At 50.2% G+C, this 17137-nt stretch overlaps 4 protein-coding genes across 4 annotated transcripts; 2 read left to right on the top strand and 2 right to left on the bottom strand.

Moving 5' to 3' along the window:
* Positions 1–244: 244 nt before the first annotated feature.
* On the top strand, positions 245–5403 carry UHO2_01239 (uncharacterized protein; the record flags this gene model as incomplete). Its single annotated transcript, XM_041553707.1, has 2 exons — positions 245–1161; positions 1746–5403. The coding sequence occupies 2 exons, from the start codon at positions 245–247 to the stop codon at positions 5401–5403; spliced, it is 4575 nt and encodes a 1524-aa protein (XP_041409641.1).
* A 1682-nt stretch (positions 5404–7085) lies between these two features.
* Positions 7086–8340, bottom strand: UHO2_01238 (uncharacterized protein; the record flags this gene model as incomplete). Its single annotated transcript, XM_041553706.1, has 4 exons — positions 7086–7377; positions 7419–7475; positions 7548–8181; positions 8229–8340. 4 exons carry the CDS (start codon positions 8338–8340, stop codon positions 7086–7088), a joined length of 1095 nt encoding a protein of 364 aa, XP_041409640.1.
* A 5840-nt stretch (positions 8341–14180) lies between these two features.
* Positions 14181–14654, bottom strand: UHO2_01237 (uncharacterized protein; the record flags this gene model as incomplete). The annotated part of the gene is made up of 1 exon (XM_041553705.1): positions 14181–14654. The coding sequence occupies one exon, from the start codon at positions 14652–14654 to the stop codon at positions 14181–14183; it is 474 nt and encodes a 157-aa protein (XP_041409639.1).
* Positions 14655–15020: 366 nt separating this feature from the next.
* On the top strand, positions 15021–16844 carry UHO2_01236 (uncharacterized protein; the record flags this gene model as incomplete). The annotated part of the gene is made up of 1 exon (XM_041553704.1): positions 15021–16844. The coding sequence occupies one exon, from the start codon at positions 15021–15023 to the stop codon at positions 16842–16844; it is 1824 nt and encodes a 607-aa protein (XP_041409638.1).
* Between the last annotated feature and the right edge of the window lie 293 nt (positions 16845–17137).

The following is a 17137-nucleotide window of genomic DNA, read 5'->3' as shown; positions in this document are numbered from 1 at the left end:
TGATATTGATCGTGCCGAGCTACCCCTGAACGGAGTGTCCACAGAGGTCAGCCGAAACCTACGATAGTATATACAACAAACGCCACCTGCTGTCACTGCACAACTTGATAGTCACCGAGTATCTCGAGACAATAGCTGTCGCACAGTTTGATAGTCACCGAGTATCTCGACAGACCGACCTGGGTTTCAGGCGCGAGACCCCTGACATTAGAGTGGATCGTTCAAGCAGCTCCTCACGATCACCATGACGGACCCAGACCTCAACAATAAGCTCGATAGACTACTCACCCTATTGGAAGCTCAGCTAGAGCTTACTAGGCAGGGTCATCGAGAGGAACGACTACAACGAGCTCAGCTGGGTAGGGAGGAGACAATGGACCTCTCTCACTCGGAAGACCAAGCAGGAGGAGGAGATGAGTCTATGATAGGAGACCCACATACTCCTACTCCGGCTCCACGACCAAGACGATCAGTCTCATTCAACCTGGATGAGCAGGAGGACATCAACTATGAGAAGTATGCTTCACCTACTGGGCCAAGATATGTCAAGACTAAGCTGGACCCCTACAGCAGGACTAGGACGGATCCTTACCCCCTGGACCACGAGGAGGATACCAGCATCATGGCAGAGCTTAACCGGTCAAAGCCCATTGCCACCCCCTTTCCAAAGTTCAATCCCCGAGACATGGAGATCTTCATTCTAGAAGCCGAAGCATGGTTTAAGTTCAACCAGGTGTATGAGCAGTCTAGGATGATCAATCACATGGGTGCTCAACTGGAAGGGACAGCAAGAGAGTGGTGGACCTCCAAGCTCCGCATTGATAGAGCTAGAGAAGGAAGGTTGTTCAATGATTGGCACTACTTCACAGAGCGACTGTCAGAGCAGTTCAACCCACGCAATGCTAGGATGGAGGCATACAACAAGCTGTTGGCTCTCAGACTCACAAGTGATGCTCCTGGTGCCGCCACACGTCATGTAGAGCGGTTCAGAGACTTGGAGGGACAGGTCAACCTAGATGACAACGAGCTAGTGATTGATCTCTTCAGAGGAAGTCTCACTCGCAGCATACAGGAGAAGTTTGAGAGGAATCCACCTGGGAAGAGATGGGAGTGGTATCGAGAGGTTGAGGAGATCGATCGACAGAGGATGCTACTACAGCAGTCCTCGGCTAGACACTCACTCCCAAATGCCATGTCACCTCCACTAAGAACTGGGTCTCGGCCAAATCAAAGTTCGATCCCCATCAGACAACCCACTCAACCTTATCCAGCTCGATCACCATCACAAGCAACTACACAAGCAACTATACAAAACCTAAACCAACCCCTTCCTCATCATCCCACCCAACCCTCGAAGCAAGGAAGCCCTGCTCCATCAGGTATCAACACCTGTCATGTATGCAAGGGTATCGGCCATTGGGCCAGAGACTGCCCCAGCAGGAGGGTAAACCCTCTTAGCTCTCGACCCATGGGACCAAAGGTTATGGTCACCACAGCAGACCCCTTCGAGGAGGCCACCGACTCAGGAGATGGCCCCACAGGCAGCACTGAGACGGGTGACCCCGAGGCCATGGACCTCAGCTCATACCAGCAACCCATGGACCCCGATCACGAGGAGGAGCACGATGATGATGACGACGAGGGAAACGTCAGTGGGGTGATGCACTGATGGCATGCATTGCTCTACAAACCTCCTCGCCATCACTCTGTATATATCAAGATTGTCAAGTATGTTTCTCTACCAGTGGAGGCAAAGCAGTACTGGAGCTCTCTGGAATGGTTCAAGACCATCCTGCTCGGATACTAGCTGATACCGGTGCTGGTTTGTCCATAGTCTCAGATTCTTTCATTAGTAAGTACCAAATACCCACAAAACCCATAAAAACAAGATCGATCCATGGTGTCACCGGGCACCAACTCTCCATCAATAGTTCTGCGAGCATGCAGGTATCTATTGGTACACACAATCTGGGTGTGGTCGAAGCTTCAGTGGCCGACACTGCAGACTATGACCTCATCCTGGGGTTCACTGAGCTACGGAGGCTCAAACCCACCATACAATGGGATACGGGCCAGCTGGAGTTCAAGACTCAGGAGCAGGACCGACCCCCTAGGAGACCCCCTGAAGCAGCAAGAGCAGGGGACCTAACCATGAGGAGACCAACCCTTCATGGTAACGAGTTTGTCTCAGCAGAGCGCATACTACGAGCAGCTCTGGAAGATGGACCCATAGGGTTCATGCTGTTAGAGGAGCCACCATCATCACTCCCGGCATTTGGTTTTGTACCTACAGGCGCAGACAAAGGAGTCGAGATGGAGGTGGAGGTAGATAAGGTGGTGACGGCTGCAGACATACCAAAGCCATACCAACACCTGCGAGATGTGTTTGATGAGGTGGAAGCAGACAAGCTGCCCCATCATACCGAGCATGATCTCCACCTCGAGTTGATAGAAGGAGGTAAGCCACCTCAAGGGCCCCTATACCTTAAGGGACCCAAGGAGATGTCCGAGTTGAGGAGATACTTGGATGAGAACCTCGAGAAGGGGTTCATAAGACCATCGAAGAGCCCGGCACGATCACCAGTGCTCTTCGTACCAAAGAAGGATGGAGGTCTCAGACTCTGTGTGGACTACAGAGGTCTCAACGAGATCACTGTCAAGAACAGGGCACCATTGCCCCTCATCGAGGAGCAGCTGTTCTTACTCAGGAAGGCAAGGATCTATACCAAGCTAGACCTTAGAGCAGCATACAACCTCATCCGGATTGCTAAAGGAGATGAATGGAAGACAGCTTTTGGCACTCAGTTGGGACTCTATGAGTACCTAGTGATGCCCTTTGGCCTAGCCAATGCTCCGGCTCACTTCCAGTCATTCATCAATGACATCTTCCGAGACATCATTGGAGTATATGTAGTGGTATACTTAGATGACTTCCTGATCTTCAGTGACACTGAAGAGGTACATGTGAAGCATGTCACCGAGGTCCTCACTCGCTTAAGGAGCAACAGGCTCTTTGCTAAGCTGTCGAAGTGTGAGTTCCACACCAAGACAGTCGAGTTCCTGGGGTACATCATCAAGCCAACGGGCATAGAGATGGACCCAGAAAAGGTGCGCACTGTCAAGGAGTGGCCAATGCCAGAGTCAATCCATGACATCCAGAGGTTCCTGGGTTTTGCCAACTTCTATCGAAGGTTCATAGCCCACTTTGCTCGCATAGCCAAGCCCTTGACAGCACTGGTAAAGCCTATAGAACGGTTCAAGAAGTTCGAGCTACCAGAGGAGGCCCAACAGGCCTTCCACAAGCTCATCCAGGCCTTCACATCAGCAGGAGTGCTTCAGCACTTCGACTACCACCTTCCAACAAGGTTGGAGACTGATGCAAGTGACTTTGCTATAGCAGGAGTGCTCAAGCAGGAGCATGAAGGACGATGGCATCCAGTGGCCTTCTACTCTAGGAAGATGTCTTCTGCCGAGAAGAACTATGAGATCCATGATAAGGAGCTCCTAGCTGTGGTCGCCTGCCTCACTCAGTGGCGACACATGCTAGCTGGACTACCGAACCAACTGGTCATCCTCACTGACCATGAAGCCCTCAAGTACTTCAAGTCACAGAGACGCATCACAGGTCGACAGGCTCGATGGGCCATACTACTAGCAGACTTCGACTTCATATTGCAGTATCGACCGGGAGACAAAGGTGGTGAACCCGATGCTCTCACCAGAAGGACAGACATGCAACCAGCTGGTGAAGAGCAGGATCACAATGTGAGGCAACTACTGCCCCCTCGAGTGTTCAAGGAGACAGCAGACCATGACTCGCTCCTAGTGGCCCCCATGATCTTGATGGAGTCCATAGCATCAAAAGGTCTCAAAGACCTGGTCAAGATCTTCCAGCCCTTAGACCAAGAGCTACAGGAGATACATAGGAAGAAGCCCTTCGAGGTCAGGGATGACCTATGGTACAGTGGAGGAAGGTTGGTTATCCCCAAAGTGATCATGCCAGGGAGGACCAACAACCGACACTCAAGGAGTGCCAAAGAGGTAGATGGACAGTCTCTCTCTGTAGAGCATCTGCGATTCATGGTGATGACCCAATGCCATGATGGTATCACTGCTGGACACGTAGGAAGAGATGCTACCATCAAGGCAGCTCAACGACATTACTGGTGGCCAAACATGACAGCTTGGATTGCAGACTATGTAGCAAGTTGTCCTGTATGTGCTAGGTACAAAGCTCCTCGTCATCGTCCATATGGTTTGCTACAGCCACTAGCAACCCCAGACAGGCCCTGGGGCTCCATATCCCTCGACTTCATCGAAGGACTACCAACATCGAAGAAGTATGACTCCAAGACCTATGACTCTATCTTAGTCATTGTCGACAGGCTAACCAAGTTTGCCATACTAGCTCCAACCCATAAGACAGTCACGGCCAAACAGACTGCAGTATTGCTATATGGACACATGGTTAGACTCTTTGGATATCCAGATCACATGGTCTCGGACCGAGGCAGGCAGTTCATATCAGGAGCATGGAAGGCATTTGCAGAGCAAATGGGTGTGAAGCACTCACTTAGCACGGCTTACCATCCTCAAACTGATGGTCAGACAGAGAGAGTCAATCAGGTCATAGAGCAATATCTCAGGATGTACTGCAACTATGAGCAGAATGACTGGGCCAACCTGCTGGACACTGCGGCCTTTGTATACAACAACACAGTCCACAACAGCATTGGTGTCTCACCATTCTTTGCATGCTATGGATGGAACCCCAAAGCTCATCCTGACATCCCTCAACGACTAGGAGTCAATGACCCAGATCGCTTCGAGTACCTCATGGATGGAAAGGAGCGTTGCAAGTACCTCCAGGAGCAGATCAGAGAGGCACAACGTAGATCAGTAGACCAGTATAACAGGAAGCACAAGGACATTGAGTTTAAGGTGGGTGATATGGTCTATATCAACCGCCGAAACTGGAAGACATGGAGACCCACACCCAAGTTGGATACCCGGTTTGCAGGACCCTACCCAGTTCAGGAATGGGTAGGACGCCGAGCTTACCGAATCACATTGCCAGCAAACCTTAGGGTGCATGATGTGTTCCATGTCTCCATGCTCGAGCCAGCAAGAACAAGTTCTCTTCCTCAACGTGCTGAACAGCCCACCATGCCACCACTTCCAGATGAGGACCTCGGCTTCGAAGTCGAAGCACTCATCGACAAGCGTTCACACAATGGGACTACAGAGTACAAGGTGTTGTGGAGAGGGTACTCAGAAGAAGCTGCTTCATGGGAACCAGTAGAGAACCTCAACTGTCCCGACCTCATCCAGGAGTATGAGGTGTCGGAGGGGGGACGAGTGAGTAGACAAAGTAGAGAAAGGAGGAGAGAACAGGAGGAGTAGAGAGAGGAGGATGACGTTGAGAGAAGGAGGAAGGATGACGGGGGCGATGTTGTCAAGGAAGAGGAGGAGTCAGCATGAACCAGACCAGAGCATGCCTCGACGGAGCTCGGCTCTTAAGAGGGGGGTAGTGTCATGGGCCTGGATGCTCAAGAAGCAGGAGGGTCACTGGTTCATATGGACGGAGCACAGGTATTGAAGACCTAGTCGATACCAGTAGAGAGCATGGTCGTAGTGCAGTCTCCATGGAGACCATGGACTCCTATGGATTCACATGCAAAGGAGCACTGAGCCCATATGCGAGGAGGACCAGGCACAGCCACGAGGAGGACCAAGCTCAAGGAGCAGGCACAGCCACGAGGAGGACCAAGCTCAAGGAGCAGGCACAGCCACGAAGAGGACCAAGCTCAAGGAGCATGCAGATGGTTACCACTCAGGGGCTCGAGAGACAAGAGCCAAAGGAACTGTCACTGATCAAAGGAGGAGGAGCAGTGTCGAAGGAGTCGACACCAGGTCATGAGGAGGAGGAGCAGTGTCGAAGGAGTCGACACAGCTCAAGAGGCACAGGGGTGCCAAGCAGGAGAGGCCCCTGAGCAGTACTCGATGAAGAAGGTACTCTCTGGAGAGAGAGCAGGAGCAGCATCGCTGGCGATGCTGAGAAGAGGTATATAACCATGCTTTCTCATCAATAGGTCGAGTGGATCCTCATCCACTCTACTCACCATACAACTAGTCAATACTTTAGAAACACAAGTACTCATTAGTTACAGTCAGCATAGCAGCAATCTATCAAGGTTGCTCCTCATCGTAGTGTGTGTGTTGTATCACCACTACCTGACGTCCGAAGGCGCCCATAGCAGGTTAGCGGTCCGGATATAGATAGAACCGAAGGCAGTAGTCCACTGCGGTCCGGGGATCACTTCAAGCATCAAGTCAACACACTGGACACTCGTGTTGACGCCACCAACCTTATCACCAACACCATCAACCTCATTATCATCGACGCCACCAACCTTATCACCAACACCATCAACCTCATCATCATCAACACTCACACCAGACCTTGGTGTCATCATAACATTGATATTGATCGTGCCGAGCTACCCCTGAACGGAGTGTCCACAGAGGTCAGCCGAAACCTACGATAGTATATACAACAAACGCCACCTGCTGTCACTGCACAACTTGATAGTCACCGAGTATCTCGAGACAATAGCTGTCGCACAGTTTGATAGTCACCGAGTATCTCGACAGACCGACCTGGGTTTCAGGCGCGAGACCCCTGACAAGGAGCAACCTTGATAGATTGCTACTATGCTGACTGGAACTAATATATACTTATGCTGAAGTGATAGCTAGTTATGGTGTGTGTAGAGTGGATGAGGATCCACTCAACCTTTGATGATGAGAAGGTATGGTTATATACCTCTTCACAGCGTCGCCAGCAATGCTGCTCCTGCTCTCTCTCTCCAGAGAGTACCTTCTTCATCGAGTACTGTACAGGGGGCCCCTCTAGCATCACTCCTGTCCTCCTTGAGCTATCCTGCTTGCTTGGCACCCCTGTGCCTCTGTGTCGACTCCTTCGACACTGCTCCTCCTCCTTGCTATCCTCCTTGCTATCCTGCTTGTTTGGCACCCCTGTGCCTCCTGAGTGGTGTCAACTCCTTCGACACTGCTCCTCCTCCTCAGGACCTGCTTGCCAGTTCCCTATACACTGCTCCTTCTCCTTTGACTGGTGATGGTTCCTTTGGTTCTTGTCTCTCGAGCCCCTGAGTGGTAACCATCTGTATGCTTCTTTGAGCTTGGTCCTCCTTGTGGCTGTGCCTGGCCCTCCTCACATATGGGCCCAGTCCTCCTTTGCATGTGAGTCCATAGAAGTCCATGGTCTCCATGGAGACTGCACTATGACCATGCTCTCCACTGGTATCGACTAGATCTCCGATACCTGTGCTCCTTCCATATGAACCAGTGACCCTCCTGCTTCTTGAGCATTCAGGCCCATGACACAGTGCACACACACACGAGGGATTTGAGTTTGCTCACCAAATGGATTGGTGAAAGCAGAGGCAAAACAACTAAGAAAAGAAGGGGCGGAAATGTCAGTAACCATCAGGAACTGAAAGGGGGGGTCAGGAAGTGCTACTTACAGAACACCCAAATTAAAGCAATGATGACATTGCCAACTGGGCCACAGCATGCAACCCTCCATGAGGCAAAGCATAACCAAATGCTGAAGATGTCTTGCTGGTAGAGAACTGGCAGGCACATCCCAGTTGTGGGGATAGTACCCATCCACAACTCGAGTCAAGAGGTTGGCCATGATGAACCCCTCAGCCCAACCAGCAATCTCCTGGTTAGAAGGGAGATGCCAATCCAGAGGAGGAGGGGGTGGCATTTGGCACCCAACCCAGCAAGGAGGAGGAGTCAGAGGCTGGACCTCTGGACGGAAGACTGGGGTCCCAGCTCTGGAAGCAGTCAGGACTGCATCGATCACCTCATCAGCAGTGGGAGGAGGAGTTGGGGATCTAGCCAACTCAGCCTCCCAAGCAGCTTGGCACTCTGGAGTGGTAAGGTCCAGTGGGGGGCATGTCACATCAACCTTGTACAAGTCAACAGGGGGGGAGGCTGGTGAGTAATCCTCCCCCATGGGATTGGGCTCAAGGTGAGCTGGAAGAGGAGAGGGAAGGGGGCTGGGGACAATGATGTCATCATCCATCCCCAAGAAAAGAGGCTCCAGTGGCGAGAGAGCCACTGGAGAAGCGAGGGGATTGGCCACATGGGCTGGGATTGGAGAGGCAGGAGGATTGGCCCCTGCAGGGGGTCCTCACGAGGTTGCAACCAGACCATGATCTGGTGACAACGAGGGGGAGCTGCTGCCACCTCAGAAGGAGGGGCACTAGCAGCAGTTTTGGACTGAGTGCAATAAGGTGAGGGAGCCATGGTACAAAAGGGGTTGGATGGCAAGGGAATGATGTGGTGGTACAGTACAGACATGGCGACAGACTTGCCTCAATGGAGCTCGGCTCTTAAGAGGGGGGTAATGTCATGGGATGGGATGTGCAGGAAGCAGGAAGATCTGTCAAGTCATATGAAGGGAGCACGGGAATCGAGGAATCAGGCAGAGCATAGGACTTGCAATAGAGTCCACCGAGATCTGTAGGAGAAGCAGCTCTAAGGCAGATCTCACCTAGATCAGTACAAGCAATAAGGGTATCATGAATCACACCAGAATCTGCAGTACACTGGATTGTATGACATGTCTGGCAGAGATCAATGGCAAGGGTGTTTGTATGATAAAGGCTAAGAGGGGAGGACACCTGAGGTCACCACTGGATGAGGTAGGGCCCTACACGACATTGAAGTTGGCGCCAGCAGGTGGGCACCAACAACAGGGAGTAATGAGAAGGGGGGTGAGTTGCCACTCAGATGAAGTGGAATGGCCCCTGACAGAGATGAAGCAGTGAGAGGCCATCCTTCCACAGAGGACAAGGGATACAACATGAGCAGCAATCTAGTGTGGATGGGAAAACAGTGGGAAAGATGAGAAGGGGACATGGAGTTGAGGAGGCCTCACAGGACAGGAGCAGTGTTGCAAGTGACACTGCTAGGATGGTATATAACCATGCTCCTCATTGTAACAAGTGAGTGGATCCCTATCCACTCTACACCATACACAACTAGTTATCACTTCACTTAAGTATACATTAGTTACAGTCAGCAAAGTCACAATCAAGTAGATTGCTTCCATTGTAGCACATTTGTTGTATCACCACTCCCTGACATCTGAAGGCAGTTCATAGCAAACCAGCAGTCCGGATAAAGATAGAACTGAAGGCAGTCATCTGCTGTGGTCTGGGGATCACCTCAAGCATTCAGTTGACACACTGGACACTCATGTCGATGACATCAACTATCTCAATCACACCAGACCTTGGTGTCTTGCAATACATTCAAGTTATTGATTGTGCCAAGCTACCTCTGGATGGAGTGTCCACAGTGGTTAGTTGAAACCTGCAATAGCAAAACCATTACTGCATCTTTGGGTGAGAAAAGTGATAGAGATGTCTCTACTACATATCTCAACAAGAATTGTAATACCTCTAGTGTTGTTGCATATCTTGACAGGATTCGTAATAGATGCATTTCTATTACAGATATCAGGTTTTGGGCACGCAACCTCTGACAGCCTTCTCTGCTCAGCCTCCCGTGGTTTCCTTGTAGTCCATTGGCTCGTTCCATCTCAGTGGAAGCTTCTTGTGATGCATTTGGTGAAATCAACCAGGTAGTCTTATTCTGGTTGATTTCAGTAAAATCAACCAGACAAGTGCAATGCAGTTGTTGTCAGAGAAATCAACTGGAAGCCCATGATCTGGTTGATTTCGCAATTTGAGCACACAAGGCTCCTCATACCTCATTTCGGATCTTCCTGCGCAGTTTCCATGACAGCACCTCCAAACACATAAATACTATCACTTCGCTATAAGCATACAAGTGGATCCTTATCCACTCTACTCTTTATCTTACTAACTCTTTACTTGACTTGTATCATTGCAATAGCATAGCTTTGCAACAACATCTCAAATGTGTGTGTTGTATCACCATCAGACATCAACTTTAGGTGGTGTTCCTCAACACCTGCAGTCCAGTTTATCACTGTAGGCAATGTTGCTCAACACCTGCAGTCCAGTTGGTTACTGTAGGCAGTGTCCAAAGCACCTGTGGTCCAGTACCTCCTGTCATCTGCAGGCAGTAGCCTTATTGTGGTCCAGGCAACATCAAGAGCATCAAGCACTACAAACACTCATGCTGTAATAGGAGAGTTGTGTCTGATACCACTCTCACATCAACATGTTACAGACCTGCTGCATAGCCTCTGAATGGAGTGTTCAAGGTGGTCAGCCAAAATCTACCAGAACTCAACTGTCTGGTTACTTTCAACTGAAACATACCAAATAGATCATACTCAATTGATCTCACCAAAGTCAACCGGAAGCACCCAATCTGGTTTCAGGCGCACGACCGCTTACAAGATCTCAATAGGATCAGTAGTAGTTATCTCTCTACTACAGATATCGGGTTTCAGGCCCGCGACCTCTGACACAGACCTCCATGCTTAGTAAGCACTTGCTCCACGCGATGCTCCATTGACTTGATCACAGGATTGATATGTTTGAGTGTGATCTGGGTGTTCCACACTTCCTCTGCAGCTCTTGCAAGTTCATCCTGGGTTTTTGGTACCAGCAAGCACTTACCAAGCAAGTTTTTGAATACATACCATATGTTCTCAATAGCATTAAGGTCTGGTGAAGCTGGTGGGTGTTCCTGCATCTGTATGTTGTATTCAGCCTGCTGTTGCTTGCAGATAGCAGCCTGATGACAGCTGCTGCCATCTTCAACAACCGACAGGCCATCAGGGTATGCACTAACAGCAGTTACAGCATCCCAGAGCAGGCTGTTGATGATCCAATCGCAATATCTGACAACTGTGAGGTTCTCAGCAGGATCCCATTGATTACCCAACCCTAGTCGCTTCTTTCTTGGAGCCAATGGGAGTGTCACGGGTCTGAATGTGCCGGAAGCAGGAAGATCCATCGATTCATATGAAAGGAGCACAGGAATCAAGGAATCGGGCAGATCATAGGATTTGCAGCAGAGTTCACCGAGATCTGTAGTAGAGACAGCTCTATTACAGATCTCACCTAGATCAGTGTGAGTGAAGTTGATATCACAAATCCCACCAGAATCCGCAGTAAGCATGATTGTATGGCAGATTCCACAGAGATCAGTGGCAAAGATGGTCATATGGCAAACTTCACATGTGAAGGAGGACCAAGCGTTGCCAAGAAGGGGACCAAGCTCAGAAGTGTCAGGGGTCTCGCACCTGAAACCCAGGTCGGTCTGTTGAGATACTCGGTGACTATCAAACTGTGTGACAGCTATTGTCTCAGTATCAGTCTTGATGAGCTAGTTGCTCGGCAACTATCAAGTTGCATGATGACAGTGGGTGGTGTTCATTGTATATACTATTGTAGGTTTCGGCTGACCTCTGTGGACACTCCATTCAGGGGTAGCTCAGCATGATCAATATCAATATGTAGGTTATGTTGACACCAAGGTCTGGTGTGAGTGTTGATGATGATGAGGTTGATGGTGTTGGCGATAAGGTTGGTGAGTGTTGATGATAATGAGGTTGATGGTGTTGGTGATAAGGTTGGTGGCATCAACACGAGTGTCCAGTGTGTTGACTGATGCTTGGAGTGATCCCCAGACTGCAGTGGACTACTGCCTTCGGTTCTATCTTAATCCAGACTGCTGGTTTGCTATGAACTGCCTTCAGATGTCAGGTAGTGGTGATACAACACACACACTACAATGAGGAGCAATCTTGATAGATTACCACTATGCTGACTGAAACTAATGTATACTTATGCTGAAGTGATAACTAGTTATGATGTGTGTAGAGTGGATGAGGATCCACTCAACCTTTGATGATGAGAAGGTATGGTTATATACCTCTTCACAGCATCGCCAGCAATGCTGCTCCTGCTCTCTCTCTCCAGAGAGTACCTTCTTCATCGAGTACTGTACAGGGGGCCCCTCTAGCACCACTCCTGTCCTCCTTGAGCTATCCTGCTTGCTTGGCACCCCTGTGCCTCTGTGTCGACTCCTTCGACACTGCTCCTCCTCCTTGCTATCCTGCTTGCTATCCTGCTTGCTTGGCACCCCTGTGCCTCTTGAGCTGTGTCGACTCCTACGACACTGCTCCTCCTCCTCAGGACCTGCTTGCCGGTTCCCTATACACTGCTCCTTCTCCTTTGACCAGTGATGGTTCCTTTGACTCTTGTCTCTCGAGCCCCTGAGTGGTAACTGTCTGCATGCTCCTTGAGCTTGGTCCTCTTCGTGGCTGTGCCTGGCCCTCCTCACATATGGGCCCAGTCCTCCTTTGCATGTGAGTCCATAGAAGTCCATGGTCTCCATGGAGACTGCACTATGACCATGCTCTCTACTGGTATCAACTAGATCTCCGATACCTGTACTCCTTCCATATGAACCAGTGACCCTCCTGCTTCTTGAGCATTCAGGCCCATGACAAGAAGCATGCAACTGGTTACCACTCAGGGGGTCACAAGACAAAGACCAGGAGAACTGTCACCAGTGGGAGGAAGAAGAGCTGTGACAAGGACACCAGCAAACAGGTTATGAGGAGGAAGAGCAGTGTCAAGGGAATCGACACCTAGTTTGAAGAATGACAGATAGGAGGGATGAGGAGGAGGGGCAGTGTCGTGGGCAATGCTGCAGGCATGGTATATAACCATGCTCCTTGTCACAACAAGTGAGTGGATCGCCATCCACTCTACACCATATCAACTAGTTAATACTTCAAGCTTAAGTACATATTAGTTTCAGTCAGCATAGTCACAATCAAGTAGATTGCCTCTCATTGTAGCACATGTGTTGTATCACTGCCCTCTTACATCTGAAGGCAGTTCATAGCAAACCAGTGGTCCAGATTCAAGATAGAACTGAAGGCAGTAGTCCACTGCAGTCCAGGGATCACCTCAAGCAATAGTCAACACACTGGACACTCATGTCGATGCCACCAAGCATTCATACTCACACCAGACCTTGGTGCCAGTACAGTTCATATCATTATTGATTGTGCTGAGCTACCTCTGGATGGAGTGTCCACAGTGGTCAGTCAAAATCTGCAATAGCACAACCCCAATCACAGATTTGAGTGAGTAAAGTCATAAGGACATTGCTATGGCATAACTTGACAAGAATTGTAATACTACATATACAATCACATATTTTGACAAGATCTGTAATAGAAGCGGTCCTACTACAGATCTCAGGTTTCAGGCGCACGACCTCTGACAGGGAGCACAACCAGCGGGGTTTAAAGGTTGTATGCAATGCCAGCCCATACCTGGATGCTGAAATGGCTGGAACGGAACATCAGAACCATGTTGTTGATGTCTTCTTGAGTGTTTTTCTGGTGACTAACCCATGTGCATCCAGGCCAGTAGCCAACCTCAACAGCTGCCTTGTCTGTGAACAGCACACCCCTCCAATCAGTGGAGCCATTAGCCTTGGGCCATTCTAGATGTTTATGCTGGTTTTTGGATGTCAGAAACAGCTTTTGAAGCACAATCTGGTGGTTAATACTGGCCCAGTATGCTGCTTTCCAGAGCTGCATTATTGGAATGCTGCCAAGCAATGCTGACAGCTGTTGCCATGATAATAATGGGTTTTTGAGTACCTCACACTGAAGGTATCAGTCCAAGGTAGCTGTCCAGGAGTGCAGACAGCCAGATTGTGCTTTTGTTTCAAAGGTACCACACTCCTTAAAGTTATGGATGGTCTTGTGAACTGCTGTCTTGGAAATGCTGCTTAGCTCCACAATTAGTCAAATTGGCAGCCCAGTATCATGCATTGCAATGATTGAAGCACACTTGCTTGGAGAGAGCTCATTGCCACAGACCATATCAGTGTTTGAAGTGTTCTTGATTAGTATGATGGTAGTGCTATTGCTCAATGACGATGACAACCCAAATGTGGGGGTAACCAGCTAAATCGGGAAATTACCCGATTGTCCTCAAACTTATGCACAGGGACTGTACAAACGGTATGCTCCACCCAGGCTAGCGGGGACTAGTGTTACAATCGAGTCGAGTACGACTCAATGAGAGCAGGTGGTGAGTGGTCCAAAGGAGGGGGACGTCGATCTACGGTGCGCCTCCACAATGTATGCTAGAAGTCGATAGGGTAGGAACCGATCAAGGCTTATTCCGCAACTCCCTCAACTTCTGCTGCAAATCCCTCAACTCCTTCGACACGCTATCATCCTTCACCACCTTCTTTTCCGCTTCCGCTCTGGCTCTATCTCTCTGTGCCAACCACTGCGCCTGTTGATATGACATCCTCGCTCTCGCTCTCTGCGCCTCCTCAAAGCTTTGTGGTTTTCCTGTCTCGCCTGCCTTCCCATCTTTTCCTTTATTGCTTAGCGGGAACGGCGAAGGCTCATCATGAGGTTCTCCGTGATCCTGGTTCCATTCGCTCTCTCGCATCCCTAATGGCGGTTGGTACGGCGGAATATGTCGACCTTGTACGCGATGTGGCATGTGATCGATCTCGTGGATCATTCGGTCGACTATGCGGAAGAAGAGGGGCGATTGGGCGAGTTTGCGGGTTAGAGCTTGGGTGAGGAATGTTGCGACTATTCGCACTAGGTAGGGGGGGAGTTGTGCCATGGTGGGGTTTTGGTGACGCGAGACCCAGCGAAGGGCTGCCGAGGATGGCTGATGCCTTATGCTAGGTTGTTCCGTGAGAGGGTATCGGAGTTCGTGAGTTTGAGTGAAAGGGAAGGAGGATTAGGAAATTGTCAGCTATGGTATGGCTGAGTTAAATGTTCTGAAGCGGAATTCGGCTTCCTTTTACTCCACATTTTGGGCGAACCGGCCGAAAAATTTCAAGAAGGGCGCACCGCGGGTGTGTTGTTCTCTCAATTCGTTGAACCCGGGCTTTCTTCCACTCGGCCATCATCACCAACTTCACACCTCCCTCTCTATTCCTAAACACGGACTCAGAGCTCATTTGAGCGATCCCAGTCTCTCAAAATGGCCAGCTTTGCCGATGAGCTGCTCGCCGATTTCGGCTCGGACGAAGAGCAAGAGATCGCAGCCCAGGCCAACGGCGAGGCTCAGCCATACATCAGCACTTCCACAGCCGACGACAGCATCAATGGCCGCAAACGAGCGCATTCCGAAAATGGTCAATCCACACCACATACCGGAGATCACCGCGAGTTCAAACGCTTCCACCTCGATGACGCAGACCTCGACGACCTCGAAGACGGCAGTGATGATGACGACCAGATGCAAGTCACCGACTCCGACACCCCCAGCACCACCTCAACCTCCACCGCCCAAACCCCTGCCATCCAACTCGGCCGCAACTCCATCCTCCCCACCGCCGAACGCGACCAATCCGAAGTCAACTCCCTCGACCTCGCCTCTACCACTTCCATCCGCACCCTAACCTCACTCCTCCGCTCGGGCAGTCAAGTTCAATCCGTCCTCTCCCAGATCGACCACTACATGTCACTCCCCGAACCCGACCTCGCTGGCGTCCTAGAAGATTCACCAGAATACCACCTCATCGTAAAAGCAAACAACATTGCAGTTGATGTGGATAACGAAGTCATGGTCGTCCACAAGTTCATTCGTGATCACTACTCCCCTCGCTTTCCTGAGCTTGAAACACTGATTCCTAGTCCATGGGAGTATATTCAGGCGGTGAAAGCTATTGGGAATGATGAAAGTATCAGTTCTGCGAAATTAGAAGGCGTACTGCCGCATGGGACGGTAGTGGTGATTAGTATGACTGCTTCTACTACCTCTGGTCGGCCTTTACCTCAGTCGGAGTGGAATGCGGTACAGGAGGCACTGGAGATGGTATTTGAGTTGGAGGCGGTTAGGAAGAGAATTTTAGAGTACGTTGAGTCGAGAATGGCTTTTGTCGCTCCGAATCTCTCCGCGGTGGTTGGTACACGTACCGCCACAAAACTGCTCGGTGTAGCAGGAGGGTTGGAAGGATTGTCCAAGATCCCCGCATGTAACGTCCACCTCCTCGGAGCAGCTAAAAAACACGCAATCGGACTCTCCACGGCAGGAGCAAACTCCTCTCGCAGCAACGGATTCATCACTCAATCCCCCCTCATTTCCGAAACACCAGACGACTATAAACGACAAGCGATCCGAATGGTCGCCGCCAAAGCACTCCTAGCTGCACGTATGGATGCTGGTAAAACAACTTCCCGCGACGGCTCGTACGGGTTGAAGCTGCACGAAGAACTTTCGAAAAAGCTGGAAAAGCTTCTCGAACCGCCCCCGCAGAAACTCGAAAAAGTTCTCCCAGTCCCCAAAGAAGGTTCTGGCGGGAAGAAACGTAGAGGAGGTAGGAAAGCTAGAAAAGCGAAGGAAAGGAACGGAATGACAGAGTTACGCAAAATGCAGAACAGAATGGAATTCGGGAAGCAAGAAGAAGAAGCGTTTGGATATGACGAGAGTGTTGGATTGGGTATGATTAGTAGTAGCGCCAGTGGGAAGGTGCGGGCGCAGGTAGCGGAGGAGAGGAGTAAGGGGAAGATCAGTAAAGCGAATAAGAATAGACTTGCTGCGTTGAGGGGGTCGAGTGGGACAAGTTCGGTGCTTGGAGGTGGGGGAGGAGGGGGAGGGGTGAATGGGACAGCAAGCAGTTTGAGTTTTACGCCTGTACAGGGGATTGAGTTGGTTGATCCTAGTAAGAGGCGGAACGGCGGAGCAGGGGCAGAGGGGGAGAATGCAAAATGGTTCAAACAGGGTCAGTTTTCGTTATTGCCTGGTGCAAAGGGGACAGCATTACCGGGGTCTATGCATCCTCCGCCACCACCATCGAAGTGATTCTGCATCGCAATCTTGTACTTGTATCGCTCAATACCATCATCAACCACCACAAAGACATGTCTCGTGATCATGATCAGAACAAACGAATGCATTCCAATCCCAAAAATTAAAAAAACAAAAAACAAAAAAAAAAAGTAGTTGAAGATAGAGGCACCACTTCGTTGGGGCCACGATCATGCTCCCTTCGTACAGGTGTATAGCAGTTGAAGTTACGCCGGAATAACCAATATGCAAGAAAGCCGAGTCACCGACAGACCGAGGATCACGCATGCATGGTAAATCATGTGGCG

This window comes from Ustilago hordei (assembly GCF_900519145.1).
Source record: "Ustilago hordei strain Uho2 genome assembly, contig: UHO2_contig_02, whole genome shotgun sequence".
Taxonomy (NCBI): domain Eukaryota; kingdom Fungi; phylum Basidiomycota; class Ustilaginomycetes; order Ustilaginales; family Ustilaginaceae; genus Ustilago; species Ustilago hordei.
This window is presented reverse-complemented; position numbering and strand designations above follow the sequence as displayed.